Below are 15,163 nucleotides of genomic sequence, written 5' to 3'. Positions count from 1 at the left end.
ATGAATATGGATGTGCAATATTTTCATCCGCACCTACACACACATGCATGCTTCTTCTCTAGCAAAGCCCTCTCTTCACTTTCTCCCTCTTTCGTCTCTCAGAGACGCAATACATATATCCTCCGTTCGCCCACGCCCAAGCTTACATGTCCACATAACGAGGGTAAAACGTGAAAAAGAAATTCTTCATGGTGAAGCCAAGTCTAACTTCCCCGTGTTCACCCTACAAACTCTCAACAATTCTTCGGTTGTCGTCTGCTGAAAGTACTTCGTACAAATACGATGAGTTCCAGAATCAGAGAGAAATGAAACTGTCAGTTAGTTTGGGAATTTTAATCTTCTACCCTGAATATTTCTCTGCATTGATATTTCTGGTTCTTACTGAAAATGGTAAATTAGAATACGTAACTCAGCGTTTCCTGTGTCTTTCCCTGTTTATCTGTCAAGCTTCATTTATATTTATCAAACTATATATCTAATTTGCTCTCTGTACCTGTATATCTGCTTGTCTCTATGTCTATATGTAACTCTCCATATATACGCATGTGTCTCTTATTAACTATATATATATATATATATATATATATATATATATATATATATATATATATATATATAATGTGTTCATTAGAGCGAGTGTGTGAGCGGGAGGGAATGTTTGTGTGTGTGTTTGAGTTTCTGTATATGTGCTTACTATAATGAATTCAACCAATCCGACTTTAAGACGCCTATTCACACTCAACAAAGACACGGAATGTATATACACATGTACACTCACTCCTATACTTGTTTGTGTGCGCGTAGAAAGATAGATATATATATATATATATATATATATATATATATATATATATATGTGTGTGTGTGTGTGTGTGTGTGTGTGTGTGTGTGTGTGTGTGTGTGTGTGTGTGTGTGTGTGTGTGTGTGTGTGTGTGTGTGTGTGTGTGTGTGTGTGTGTGTGCACATACATACATACGTTACATATGTGTGTGTGTGTGTGTGTTTACAGATATACACGCACACGCCCTCGCACACGTGCACACACACATAGAGGCAAACAAACACGAGCAGCAGGCACACAAACGAAAACCCTATGAATTAATCGAAGCATTGAAAGGTTAACGAAAATAATTTGAACAAGCACTGAAACATAGATCCGCTATGTTTGTAATTTATTTCACTTTCAAACCAGAAAGAAATCACTTTGAATTGATTTCTACAACCCGGATGTCTTATATAATAAGAAAACCGTACTTTGTAAACGCAGCAGCTAGAGATGGGATTTAGATTTCAATGGCTTTTAATTAAGGAGACATCGTAATGAAAGGGATGTATAGAAAACCTTCAGTTTGCACAGCCGATGTTCACAGTATGATAGCAATCATTAGTATTCTACTTACACTCAACAGTATAGTCTTAGTAATGTTAAAACTAAAAATAAAGTCCAGAAATCTATTAGAAAAGAACAGCGAATGCGACGACAATAGCAGGAAGAGTAACTGTAAGAGTGAGTGGAACGAAGCAAGAAACTTCCTATGCTGTCGATTGACATGCTAGAAATAACAGACAAATCTCCGTCAATACGTGTACAAATAGCAGGTAATGCTTTCGTCATTCGCAATCATATAATTAAAAGGACGTAATGCGCGCGTGGTAAGAAGACATAGTTAAGGAACTGCTCAGTGCTAGATTGGGCAAGGTGGGTAAGAGTTTTGTACTATAGCCCCGGGTCCAAAGAGTCCCTCGCCAGTGAATCTGGGAAACAGAAACACTGAGGAAGCCTGTCCTGTATATATTGTTGTGACTTGACAGACAGTACAAACCCCGGTCGATGGAAAAGCTAGCAAAAGTACCAATAATTGTGGTAGCCCTGGGAACAGTGAGCAAAAATTTCGACAAGTACGTGGAAAAAATATCGGCCCAACAAGGGTGGAGCACTTGTAGAAAGCAGTACTGCTTGGAACCTCTCAAATAATCCGGAAGGTGCTCGAAAAATAAGAGGTGTTACCTTAGTTCACTGGTAGTGAACAGCTGACACTGTAATGCATCTCCAGCGTTAGCAGTTGTGTAAAGGCAATAATAATAATAATAATAATATGTTTGTGTGTGTGAGCATTTGCGAGTATGAGTTTGTGCTTATGTATGTATATATTCAGTAAACACTCCAAACAACAGATTAATCATAATCTTGGCGGAGATCTTCACGTCAATAACCTAGAGCGGTTTTTTTGTAATGTTAAAAAGAAGTTGAATTCATTCCACACAGCTGCAAAATATAATACTTTTATAAAGAATATGTAATTTTATTTTCAACAATTAACTATATATTTGGAGGATATATCGCCGAAAGTATAACACTGGTAAGGCACGTTTTACATAAGAGAATGTGAAGGAGAAGAAGAATTCACCACCATTACACACTTCAAAATATGCTTAAATTTAGGTATTGAAGTGATGGTGTCGAATATTCATTTCTAAACAATTGTAATTAATCCACAGGTTGTTACATGCTGATGATATAATAAAATATATTAACAGGAATGATATATTCAACACCTGATCAAATATTTCATGTCCTGCTATATATTTACCTGACTTAAGTTTGACGTGAAAGATATGTTATATCCTTACGTTAATATATACTTGTGTGGAAGCTGTGAAAGTATACTGCAATATCAAGGAACAGAGAATGAGAAATGAAACGTCACAATAAAAGCAGGACCTCGTCGCTGCTTAATTTTGTGCACAAAATCACAGATAAGGGAAGCATCTCCACTAGCAGAAAAGTGGGATGCAGAGGATTTTTTGTGCATTGTGATTCATCACTGCTATCAGATGTAAATTGGTCTACATTAGAAATGAGATCAACAGGGTACGCAGTTATTATAACGAAGTAGGAACCAAAACCACCAGAGTTGTAGAATTCCGAAAGGTCCTGATGGCGAACGGCCATCCTAACTCTTTCACCAAACATCAGAGCATCACTAGGCCTTAAAACATCCCACACATCCAGGGATATCATGTGTTCCTTGAAACTGCATCATTTTAAGGAAAAAATGTGTCCGTCAGGAAAGATCCAATATACGATTGGAACGCTCAGGACCGTCACGAATGCGAACCCCGACTAAAACTGGGCCAAGACAAAATAACGCCATATGTACAGAACACAACAACAATGAAATGTCTCCAGCACTACGTAGTGCATAAAATCAAACATACTATCTGTAATGAATTCTACATCAGAATTGGTACACGGGTTACAGAAAAAATCTCTGATAATGCTTCTTTCGTCTAAACCCACCAACGGCAATGTCACACACAGAGATTTGCTTATCAGTTGTTTCTCCTTAGCCAGTTGAGAGTGTCCCTTGGTGGCTGACGATATGTGCATCTCTGATCATGAGCAGAAGTAGTGGGGGAGCATCATAGCCATATGTTGAAAGGATTTCTTTGGACTCTGAATAATTCGTCTCTGAAAGCATGGGTATTTCTTTCATTATCCTTAAACGAACCTCATTCAGGGGCCTTTTGAGCGGGATGGCCTACTCGACCTGAAGAAATCTCTAACTGAGCACCACTTGCAAGGTCAAGCGCTATTTGTCACCATGACATGCACATTTGGTTTTGATGCATTTGCTTAGTGTGCCCTTATCAGACGGGTAGTCATGATGGGTATACTTTGTAAATTGTACCACGGCGTCAATTTGATGGCATGCGCTGCCCTCTCGCTCAATAATAATAATAATGATGATGATGATGATGCTATATAAGTGAATGTGAACGCTTATGACTGTGTCAGGTTATGAGTGTGTATATACACACAGGTGAATGAAAGGTAGTATACAAAAATTTAAATATACACGTGATCAATATGTATATACGAATTATTTTTATATACATATGTGTGAGGGTATGTGTGTGTTTGTGAATAAATGAGTGCATATATAAGGATATGCATATATATATATATATATATATATATATATATATATATATATATATATATCTGCATGTACGTATCTGAATATAAATGCATTTTGCTATATTTGTGTAAATTTTTTTTCTCTTTAATGTTCTGTAATTTCTATGCTCTGTGTAAATACATGTGCCTATATAAATAATATCTATATGCTTGTAAGTATGTCTTCATTTTGTGAATATACTCAGTTATATGTATCTGTGTGTATGTGCATGCATATATATATATATATATATATATATATATATATTTATAATTGTGTGTATACATATATACATTTATATATATATATATATATATATATATATATATATATATATATATAATTGTGTGTATACATATATACATTTATATATATATATATATATATATATTTATAATTGTGTGTATACATATATACATTTATATATATATATATATATATATATATACATACATGTATACGTATGTATATATATATTTCCATATATATATATATATATATATATATACATACATGTATACGTATGTATATATATATTTCCATATATATATATATATATATATATATATATATATATGTTTCTCTATGTGTATATGCATACACACACATTTATATATATACCATGGTTCATCACTTTTTTAAGCATCACTGTCTCTCTCTAAATACAACTATACACAGTTACCTACGCATATATATATATATATATATATATATATATATATATCGGTTATATATGTGGAGAATTTATGAGATTGCAATAAGTATTGGAAACTATATTACACGAATACATACACAACATATATTCACACACACACACACACATATCTCTAATGTAAATAACATGAATATATGTACACAAATAGTATATATACATATGTGTATGAATACTTTCTCTTTCTGTCTTCTCTCTCTTTATCTCTCTCCCTCACAGACAAACATATTTAACACACACACGTATGGATATGGAGGCAATTTGAATAAGATTGTAATAACAATTGTGAGATTTCCAACAAGCATTTATTTCTTCACTTTTATGTAATTCTTTCCTAATTTATTTTTGCTGCTACCGTTTTTCGCCATATATAATTGATTCTCGTTCTAATCCTTAGTTATAAAGCTGATAACAGTATATTTGCTGAATTCCATATAATTTTCTTTTTCTAATTACATTTTATTTAACTTTAGTCTATTTTTTTTTATACTTGACTTGTGTGTAACATCTTTATATGATTTTCAATATTTATAACAATTCTCTGTAGAGATTAATATGTAATTTGATTTCTGTTGGTTAGACATGAAAATATTATCTTCCAATCACCAACATGAACATCTTCATCATCGCAACCACCACCATAACCAGCACCAACACATAACCTCCTACAACGCCATCCTCGTCACCATCATCACTACGATAAACCGTTCTTCATTATCTCGCAAGAAGTATCTAGAACTGAAACAATTTCAACCACAATAGTAATAAATATAAGACATGGTGCTGATAAAAATATAATTAATACTAATCACAACAATTGTAACACACAAAAAAAAATCAACTGAATCGAACAATAACACACACGTTTGCCAGGCACATGGAGCTGTTCTCTACAGTTTCGTAAACACACACAGATACACAAATCACACATACACTCACATACACACACTCGCTGACAGACGTACATGTATGTTCAAATTATTATATATGTGTATAAACGCACTACTATAGATAGATACGCACATGTCTATAGTATAAATATACATATACTTCAAATCGCGCGCATAAACACACATACGCATATATATACATGCATATATACATACACACACGCACATATATATATGTATACATAAAACATAATATAACTGTAGTTAAACTGATATAAGAATAATTGAAATAATTATATATTTACTATGACGATGATAAGGAGCGTAACAATACTACTGATGATGATGATGATGATGATGATGACGATGGTTACAATAAATCATATAAATATTTAAAATAACAATAATAGCAAATGGTTCGATGAAAATACTATATTTCAGAACTGTAAAACAAAAAGAAAAACCAAATAGTAATAATGATAATAATAATAATAATAACAAAAACAACAATACTAATAATAATTATAATAAATATATAATAAATAATTAAAGACTGCAAAAAACAAGCAATAATAAAGATTAATAATTATAATGAAAGAAAATATCGAATTATACAGAAGAGGAAAACATATTGGTTTTCTTTTCTTTCAACGTTTTTTTTATTATTTGTTTATTTGGTTTTTCTCTTAGTACAATTTTATTGTAATATGATTTATAAAGAATTAATACATTTACTGTGTGTACACTGCAATAATTTACAGTTAGAGACAAAGACAATTACTACAAAACATAATCAAGTAGAGAACTGAATTGTAACATCATGGATGCCTATTGGTGACTGACTGCGCTGATATGTCCTGACTAAATCGATTTCTGCTCTTAGAGGTACCTGTATACCATCTCTACTCAAGACCATATAAAAATACTCTTCTCCTTTCTTCTTGTCCCAACATCAACACCCTCGCAATAACAATTTAACCAAAAACCGATTTCAAACACTATCAATAGCCTGCTATTTCCTTCACGAACGCTCCATTTGTTGACGTCATGTCTACTTACAAATATTGAGACTGATACAAACTACATAAAACTCATTTCTCACAAAGAAAACCCAGAAAATAAGCGACTGCCCATTCCTTCAGATGACTAAGACGAACCTGTCTCACTCCTGTCCTCTCTTCCAATAAAGTACAATCTTCTTCAAATGCCTAATTATAAGATGTTTCTTTACTTGTGAGAAGAGTAATCATTTTGGTACAATGCTTTCACAGAATTTTATTATGAAACATTTTAATAAGCAACATTTAGTATGGCTTCACGTCGGCGCAATATCTGGCCACCTAACTCCCCTGACTGTAACCCCCTTGGTTATTATGTGTGGGATACAGTTGAGCAATAAACCAACAAAACTCCTGTAGCACAAAAGATGAACAGAAGGCAATGATTATGGCCGCATTTATCAACAAGGGGACCGTCAAGAAGATTTGCGGGAGGGGGTGAAGCCCATAGCAATTTTATTGAATAAATTTATTGTTTGGTGTATCGAGAAATTTTCATGTAACTTTGTAAATGTAACTGCTAAAATGAAATGTCAGTGTTATTTTCATCGTTGCGTAATTTAGACGATAGTTTATTCACCAAACTGTCTATATACATACGAGGTGGGTATTGAAAAGTTCCTAGCTTTAAGGGTGTCGCGAAAGGCCTGGCCGGAGGCCCAACCTTCCAAGTTCTTTTGCAGTGATTGATCCAATGTTTTCGGAATACATTCGTTAACGGGTGTCATGCAATCGTTTCTGAAGTTAACATCATGTACAATCTCACACAAATGTGTGGTTTCATGTTTATATCTATCCCTATAGACATACAGATAATATGCCGATATCTTTACAGAAAGGATATCAAATGTTCCAAAGATACCATTTACAAATGACTTCAGGAACGTATTTCCTAATTATTTCAAAAATGTGGATTGATGTTCCAAATATGGAGTTCCTCGGATACCTTCATTCTTGAACGTGCCTATATATCCGATGATACTTAATTCCTACTTCGCAGTCTTTACATAATTGGTTGTGTATCACACAATTTATAGTAATTAGGAACTGGATATTTGACACAATCCTTAACTCACCTCGCTATTTCACATCCAACAGCGATGGCAGCTTAACTTCTTGGCTTTTCTTCTGACTTCTGCATAACAACCAGTCATTTGTTACTGTCATGCCGATTATTAGTACACGTTTGCAATTTTTCTACAGAACATCCTGCTAAGCTGATGACGTTGTGTTCTATCTAATAATAATAATACAATCTCTCGTGGTTTTAGATCACTTTTAATATTGTGAAACATTTCACAAATTCCATTTAACATCGCCTCACACTGGCACAGACGTTTTGATTGGAATTATGTAAACTAATATTATATATTTTTATCTTAATTTTTAGGTAATAAACTAACATACACCGAGGTTTCGCCTGAATAATTTGGCTTGTAACTAGAAGATACCATGCTGCCAATGGACAGAAATGATAAGTCCTACATTTTCTTTCTGATCGACAGTATTTAGACTCAAGATAAAATTCTAATACGGTTCCTCAAATATTAGTGAGGACCAACAATATCTTTTATTTGTAAAGATAAAACTTTTTTTAAAACATTTGTTACCCTATAGATGTTTAAATATAATTAACCACCGATTCTTATTAATTGTATTAGTCTAAAAGCAAGAAGCAGGGAGAATCGTCAATGTTGCGGAAAAAATGAATTGTGGTATCTTTTCCACCTGTTTACGGACTGAATTTGAAACATTCTTGAGTTTGACTTCGATTTCCGTGTTATACTATTTTCATTTAAATCCCGTCAAGATCTACCTTACTTTTCACCTATCTCTGGGTCGAGATAAAAGAGTACCATTCAAGAACAAATTCTAGTAGCAGCGATTTACTCTTCTCTCTCCTCCAAACTGCGACTGTATGCCTGAATCAGACGCTAAGGGATGCGAGTAGCCGAATCTTTGACCATCGGTAAAATGCTCTGTGATATATATTCCAGATTTTTATATTCTAATTTCCAATCCCGCCAAAGTTCGTTTTGCTTTTCATGTGTCCAGGTTTGATCCCATAAAGTACCAGTTTATTTCACGGGTCGATATTATCATCTAACATCCTCTCCTCAAATCAACCGTCCTTGGCAGCAAGTAAGCAAATTAATAAGAGCATTGAAGTAATTGTCTTCCAGTTCTTTACGATCTGCGTTCGATTCAAGTCGGTTTCTGATGAGTTCTTTATCTGTCGGAATCTCGAAGATAAAGAACCAAATAAATACTGGTATTCGTAGTATCGATCGACTTTACACACAAACCCTAACCCTTCACACAAAATTACAACCACTAAATATTTTGTTCTTCCATATCCGTTTATCCCTTCACTAGTTTCTACTTTTGGACTAAAGCCATTCTGTACCAGTCATACTGACACACACTTTCAGTTTTTATACGAATTTGTGATTGTTGTCTATTTCTTTCGAATCACTAATTCGAACCCGGTTAAGTCTATTTATGGGATTGTCTCCCTTCCATGGACTAGAATGCCTCCAGAATCGACGACGCGAAGGTCAGACAAATACTAAATGATAAATTCTAGTTTCCAAGGACAAAAACACTCCCGCCTACGCGTAGGATTCCTCTACAAATTTTCGGTCAAGTAGGTTTTACTAATAAAGCAAATACAGTAGATATGGAAAATCCTTATATCCAGCAATTTAAGGGAAAATTTCTTCTACAATCGTTGAGGAGTTCTACCCGAGATATCAGAAATACATTTCGTAACACATCATTAATTCTGCTACCTAGATTCCTTGTGTGCCAATTACACTTTGCTTCGATACCCCATTCATACATTTAAAAAAATTTTTTTTTTACATATTCTAAACTTTATTTTTCACAGTAGAATGCACATCCCTCATGAGAACGAACTCGAAATTATATTTAATAAGATTGTTAAATACACAGTCATTAACGACCGCTACTATAAATGTATGAACGACGCAGTTAAGCACCTACAATGTTATACATACATACATACATGTATGTATATATTTGTATAACTATCTGTCTATCTGTTTACACACACACACACGTATGTATGTATGTACTGTAAATGACTTTGTTCAGCAAAATCTACCATTCGTTTCATTCAACCGCCCTAAGATGTCTACAGCAGACAATAACTGAAAGAGTGTCATTGTTGTTGGTTTTCTTTCTCCATTTTCGTTTTCTGCTACTGTCTTCGTCTATTAGGAAAAGTGTATGATCCACAAGTAACGGACTAACATTATGTATTCGGACGAATTTACAGAAGACAAATCACAGAAATAATATGAAAGAAAAAATATATATTTGTAGTCAGAAGTCGTTTCTATTCACCCGTAGCTTCATTCAATTTCCTATTATTTTCATATCTATAAAATATTGCTAAAAGAAAAACACACGAAAAAAAAATCCTATATAAAACATCTTCAGATTTTTAACAGAACAATTATGTGTGAAATATACTTATTCAACTGTCTTAATCTCACCAAGCAATATAACAGGAGAAATCTGACGCAAGCAGAAACCTGAAAGCTATTGTTTATCAAGCTTTTAGCTATTAAAATATATCGATGTCGAACTGTATAGGAACAGAGTTTAATATCCTGTAATCTATGTTTTCAATAAACAATTCTGTCAATACAAGAACAACCCCGGAACCAGATTTACAAATAAAGGATGTATGTACGCTACTCAATAGAGTTCTTTTTGTAATTTCCGGTTGTCATCGAATCAGTCGGAATCAAAGCCCTCGGGTCGGTGGTATTTTGAAAATTTTGACAGAACTCGTAGAAGCTATATCGCTTATACATTGGCATTTTGTTTTGATCAATTTCGTTTGGTTTTAGTTGGCTGTGTTACGTTAGATTTTGTTTCTTTATTTTCATTACTTTCATCTGATTTGGGTTCAGTTTGACACTAATTCTATCGTTTGCCGTTTCACATGATTCTAATTAACTCCACAAGTCTGTAAAACGATTCCATAGCGGCGATGCCATGCGTTTTCAGGCTGAAAACATAATTAAGTGTCTTCAGATATAGAGACTGTTGCCTTCTACAATATTCCTCTTCTCCTGATGATATATGAACAAGATCAAATCAGTGTCAAATGGGATTGTTAATCTCAACACAGATGCTGCTGTTGTTGTTATATTATTATTGTTGTTGTTGTGGTGGTGGTGGTGGTTGGTGGTGGTTATAATGGAAGGAAGTGAGCTGGCAGAATTATTAACGCGCCAGACAAACCGCTTAGCAGCACTTCGCCTGTCCATACGTTGGGAGTCAAAAGTCGACGTTACCTTTGATCATTTCAAGATCGATAAAATAAGTACCAGTTAAGCACTGAAGTTGACGTCATCAACTCAGCCCCATCCTTGAAGTTACTGGCCTTGTGCTAAAATTTGAAACCGTTCCGATTATTACTGTTGGTGATCTCGTAACTGATGGCGGTGCGGTAGTAGAAGCTTTATTGTTTGAATGGCCGTTTACGTGAATGCATGGGCTTATAATATGTAGTCTAAATATTAGTTTAAAATATTTTGGCAAAACCCCAGAATTTTCGATTGCCTCCACCTCAGTTCTAAACTTCTACTTCTATTATCGGCCCCGAAAGCATAAAAAGCAAAATCACCCTCGGCGAAATTTGAACTCAGAACATAAAGAAGAACGAAAGGCCGCTAAACACTTTGCACGACGTGCTAACTATTCTGCCAGTTCGTCGCCTTACCCACGCGAAAAATAACGATTTCAAATTCTAGCCCAAGGAAGAGAATGTAAGGCGAAGGAGTAAGTCGATTACATGAACCCCAGTACGCAATTGGTACTTATTTTATCGATCACGAAAGGATGAGGGACAAAATCGAATAAGGCGGAATGTTAACCTAGAACATGAAAAAGTATGAAATGCTACTCAGCACCTCGCGCGGCTGGCTAATGATACTGCCAGCATGCTAACTTTACCACGAGATAAATATCAATATTTTATGTGGTTATATTGTTGTATGCACGTGAATAAGGAGTTTCAAATTATTTCTTTCTTCTCGGAAATCACATTCATTTTTCGCGATTTCTTTTGTGTCTGTAAAATGCAATCGATCTTTCATGCCATAATTTAATATGAAGTGTCACATCCTTTGCAGGTCATGGCATGTTTAATTGAAAGCAGACTGGCTCCACTATTTGATCACAGTGAGTCTAATTACCACAGGAGCACATAGAAACTTAATGCTGCCTGTTGGTATTGATAGCTGAAATTGTTTGAAGGAAGTATTCAAACAAACCATCTTGATGTCAATGAAAACCCTAATTATAAAAATCCCTTCAAGATTAACACAATTCATGTGACGTTGATGAAAGAAAAGTCGTAAAAGACAAGGAAATATTTAAACATGATGCTTGTGAAGATGCAACAGACTCGATTAAATTACACAGGACTCGCATTTCTTTATCACAAAAAATAGGTCTATTATTTAACCATAGGCTACGGGAACACGTGGATAAACGAATGTAGATATAGGTGGACTCGCAGATTTGACTCATTAAAAGGTAATGAAAATGAGGAAACAGAACTGGGAAAGAGTGTCGGAGAGGCAACATATCCTACGTAACCAATATTCGTTAAATATTTTTACCAGAGCATTTTATAATGAGAAAAGACTGCTGAAATAGAAGCGTCACTGTACATAACATGATTGATTAACTGACTTTCTGATAGTAAGGCTTCCATGTGCGATACAAGCTTGTCACTAAGTATTACAATTTTAGTACATCTTGGATTAAAGCATAAACCGCAGAGGATTCGATAGAAACATATCTTCTTACGGAGTTGCTTAGGTACAATGAATATAACCAAACGTGTGACATGTTTGATATTTTGAAATGAAAATATATTGTATATCACGGCTACGTTAATCTTGTGTTGCAGTCATCTGACTTCCACCATGCAGCAGCACCACCTTGAAGGATTTTAGCGGAACAGACTGACCTCAGGACTAATTTTGCTGAAGTCTGTTACATATTTTATTGATCTGTTCTGCAGAACTACTCAGCAAAGCAACACTCGTTTTCAGTAGATAGTTGGACAGTAAAACGCAAATCACACATACATATATGCACACACACACACACACACACACACACACATACACACACACACACACACATATATATATATATATATATCGTAATAATATTAGGGAATAAAAATTTATTCCAACCTTACAGGCAAAAATTGGTATAATATTACACCGTGTTTCCTAATATATAATATATATGTATAAAACTAATTTAGAGACGAACCACCACTCTACAACTCAGTCAACTCAGGGCCCGTCCAAATCCATGCTGTGAGGCATTTTCCATGTTAATATATCTAAGATTTTAATCTAAAATTTAAATTAAATAATATATTACATAAATAAATCATATAAATAAATCATAGAAATATTAATTCTAAAAAATGTTTAAAAGTCAATTTTATAAATTGGTCAGTAAAAATTAATAGGATAATATACAGTATAAATGTATAAAAGTTAGTGCTAGTACATAGACTACGTGCATTTCATGGTTGAAATAGGACTATATAAAATCATAAATTTTGAAAAAGAGTATTACAGTAAACGAGGTTAAAACATTATGGAATAAGTAGATAATAGTAAAAAAATGTGTTAGAATATAAAGTTTCTAAAAGACGGATGTCAATTTTTTTTTATAGAGAATTAAAATAAGAAAACGTGACTTACCCGCCGGCGGGTAACTAGATTAAAACAAAAATGGCTGTGCTATAGAATTTTTACAAGAAAGGTCACGTGATAAATATGGCGTCTATTACCCAGAAATACATGCGAATTTTTTATTACCCACAAGGGGCGACATAGAGAGGACGATACAACCTGATTTGGGGTCAGATGAAAACGAATGAATTGACAGAAACATGCATTTAAAAGTTTTACAATGAAATCAAATTATAAACGGATGATGCGACAGACCGGAAGACATTACGGATGGAGTGGTAAGGCGGGTCCAGCACGGACCCCTCGTGCCCCGCCTTGCCACTGATAGCTGAGATGAGCCCTTCGTCTCATTCATGTGGTTACATTTACTCGCAACTTTCGTGCTACACTCTTCCATCGACTTTCAAACATTTTCGCAGTCAGGCATTTTCTCTCTAGCTCTATTTTCCTCTTGAGGTGAAAGGTGAAATAATTCACCAGTGCAGAGCTAGATATGAAAATGCCTCACCTTACACCTTTCACCCTCGTTTTCCAAATAACCTGTCTCGCAACTGCCGCCACAGTGAGAAAACAAATCTTACCTTCTTTCGAGAGGAAATCCGGCGGGTCAATTTTTACAATTGATTCAGTCGATAGCTGTACTCTTCTAGGACCTGACAACAGTTGGTCAGCACATACCCACGCCTCCGACACCTCCCAACATTGTACAATAGCGTGCGGGACGGTTTCCCTGTCCCGCCCGCATCTTGGACAAGTCGGAGGGACGGCGCAACCATGTCTTGCGAGTTTGTCCCGAACAGGTAAGGCCCCCCCCTCGGTAACACTGCCATGCCAGAGACTTCTGAAAATTATCCAGGGTCTTTGGCCCGAATGTACGTCGGAATAGACTGGCCAGCTGACTTTCGTCGAGACCAAGGGTTTCCCCTAAGGGGTCATCACATTTCGCCTCTACAAGCCCTCTATAGAAGAGTGCGGTGGAACCCCCGCCGCAGGCATTGCACAAGCGACGGAAATAAATGCGTATTATAATTACTAAAATAATAACGAAAATATCGAAAAAGAAAATCTACCTAAAATAAAAAAGTTTCTTGAGGATTAAAAATACTAGAATACTTAAACTTGCAAATTAATGCAGAGTAATAACTATACACATACGAACATTTTATAGTACGTAAATAATGCTATGAAAATTATTACTGAAGAGTCACGTGATAAACATGGCGTCCATTACCAGAGGTAAATACGTATTATAATGTATGTATATATATATATAATATATGTGCGTGTGAAGGCGAATGGCTCAGTGGTTAGAGCGTCGAACTTACGAACGTGAGGTTGTGACTTCGAATCCCGGACAGGGTTGCATGTTGTGTTCTTGAGCAAGACATTTTATTTCACATTGCTGTAGAAATGAGTTGCGATGTCACTGGTTCCAAGCTGTATCGGCCTTTGCCTTTACCTTGGATAACATTGGTAACACGGAGAGCGGGGATAATATGCATGGGCGACTGTTCGTCTTCCATAAACAACCCTGCTCGAACTTGTGCCTCGGAGGGTAACTCTCTAGGTGCAATCTCATGGTCATTCGTGACCGAAGCGGGGGGGGGAGTCTCCAAAAACACGCACACACACACACATAAATATTTATATACAGAGAGAGAGTGCCTGAGAAAGGGACAGATGGATAGATGTAGGTATGGATAGCTAGAACGAGATATAGAGAGAGCTGTAGACAGACACGCATATATATATATATATATATATATATATATATATA

General features: G+C 35.1%; 1 protein-coding gene across 6 annotated transcripts in view; it reads right to left on the bottom strand.

The window, feature by feature from the left end:
* Window positions 1–15,163, bottom strand: part of LOC149130911 (uncharacterized) — a 247,648-nt gene that overhangs the window by 78,688 nt on the left and 153,797 nt on the right. For 2 of the 6 annotated variants that reach the window (XR_016238698.1, XM_089343660.1), the window contains one exon: window positions 13,396–13,409. Coding sequence is in view for 2 of the 6 variants with exons in the window: in XM_089343660.1 (XP_089199786.1) it covers window positions 13,396–13,409 (14 nt within the window). In the remaining 4 variants the exon portion in view is untranslated. Of the gene's footprint in view, window positions 1–4,612; window positions 5,413–6,584; window positions 8,866–13,395; window positions 13,410–15,163 lie in introns of those variants that run through there. The other 4 variants (XR_016238696.1, XR_016238697.1, XM_089343658.1 and 1 more) reach the window with 4 other exon arrangements.

The sequence above is a fragment of the Octopus bimaculoides genome, chromosome 27 (assembly GCF_046866305.1).
Source record: "Octopus bimaculoides isolate indiv1 chromosome 27, ASM4686630v1, whole genome shotgun sequence".
In the NCBI taxonomy this organism is placed as follows: Eukaryota; Metazoa; Mollusca; class Cephalopoda; order Octopoda; family Octopodidae; genus Octopus; species Octopus bimaculoides.
This window is presented reverse-complemented; position numbering and strand designations above follow the sequence as displayed.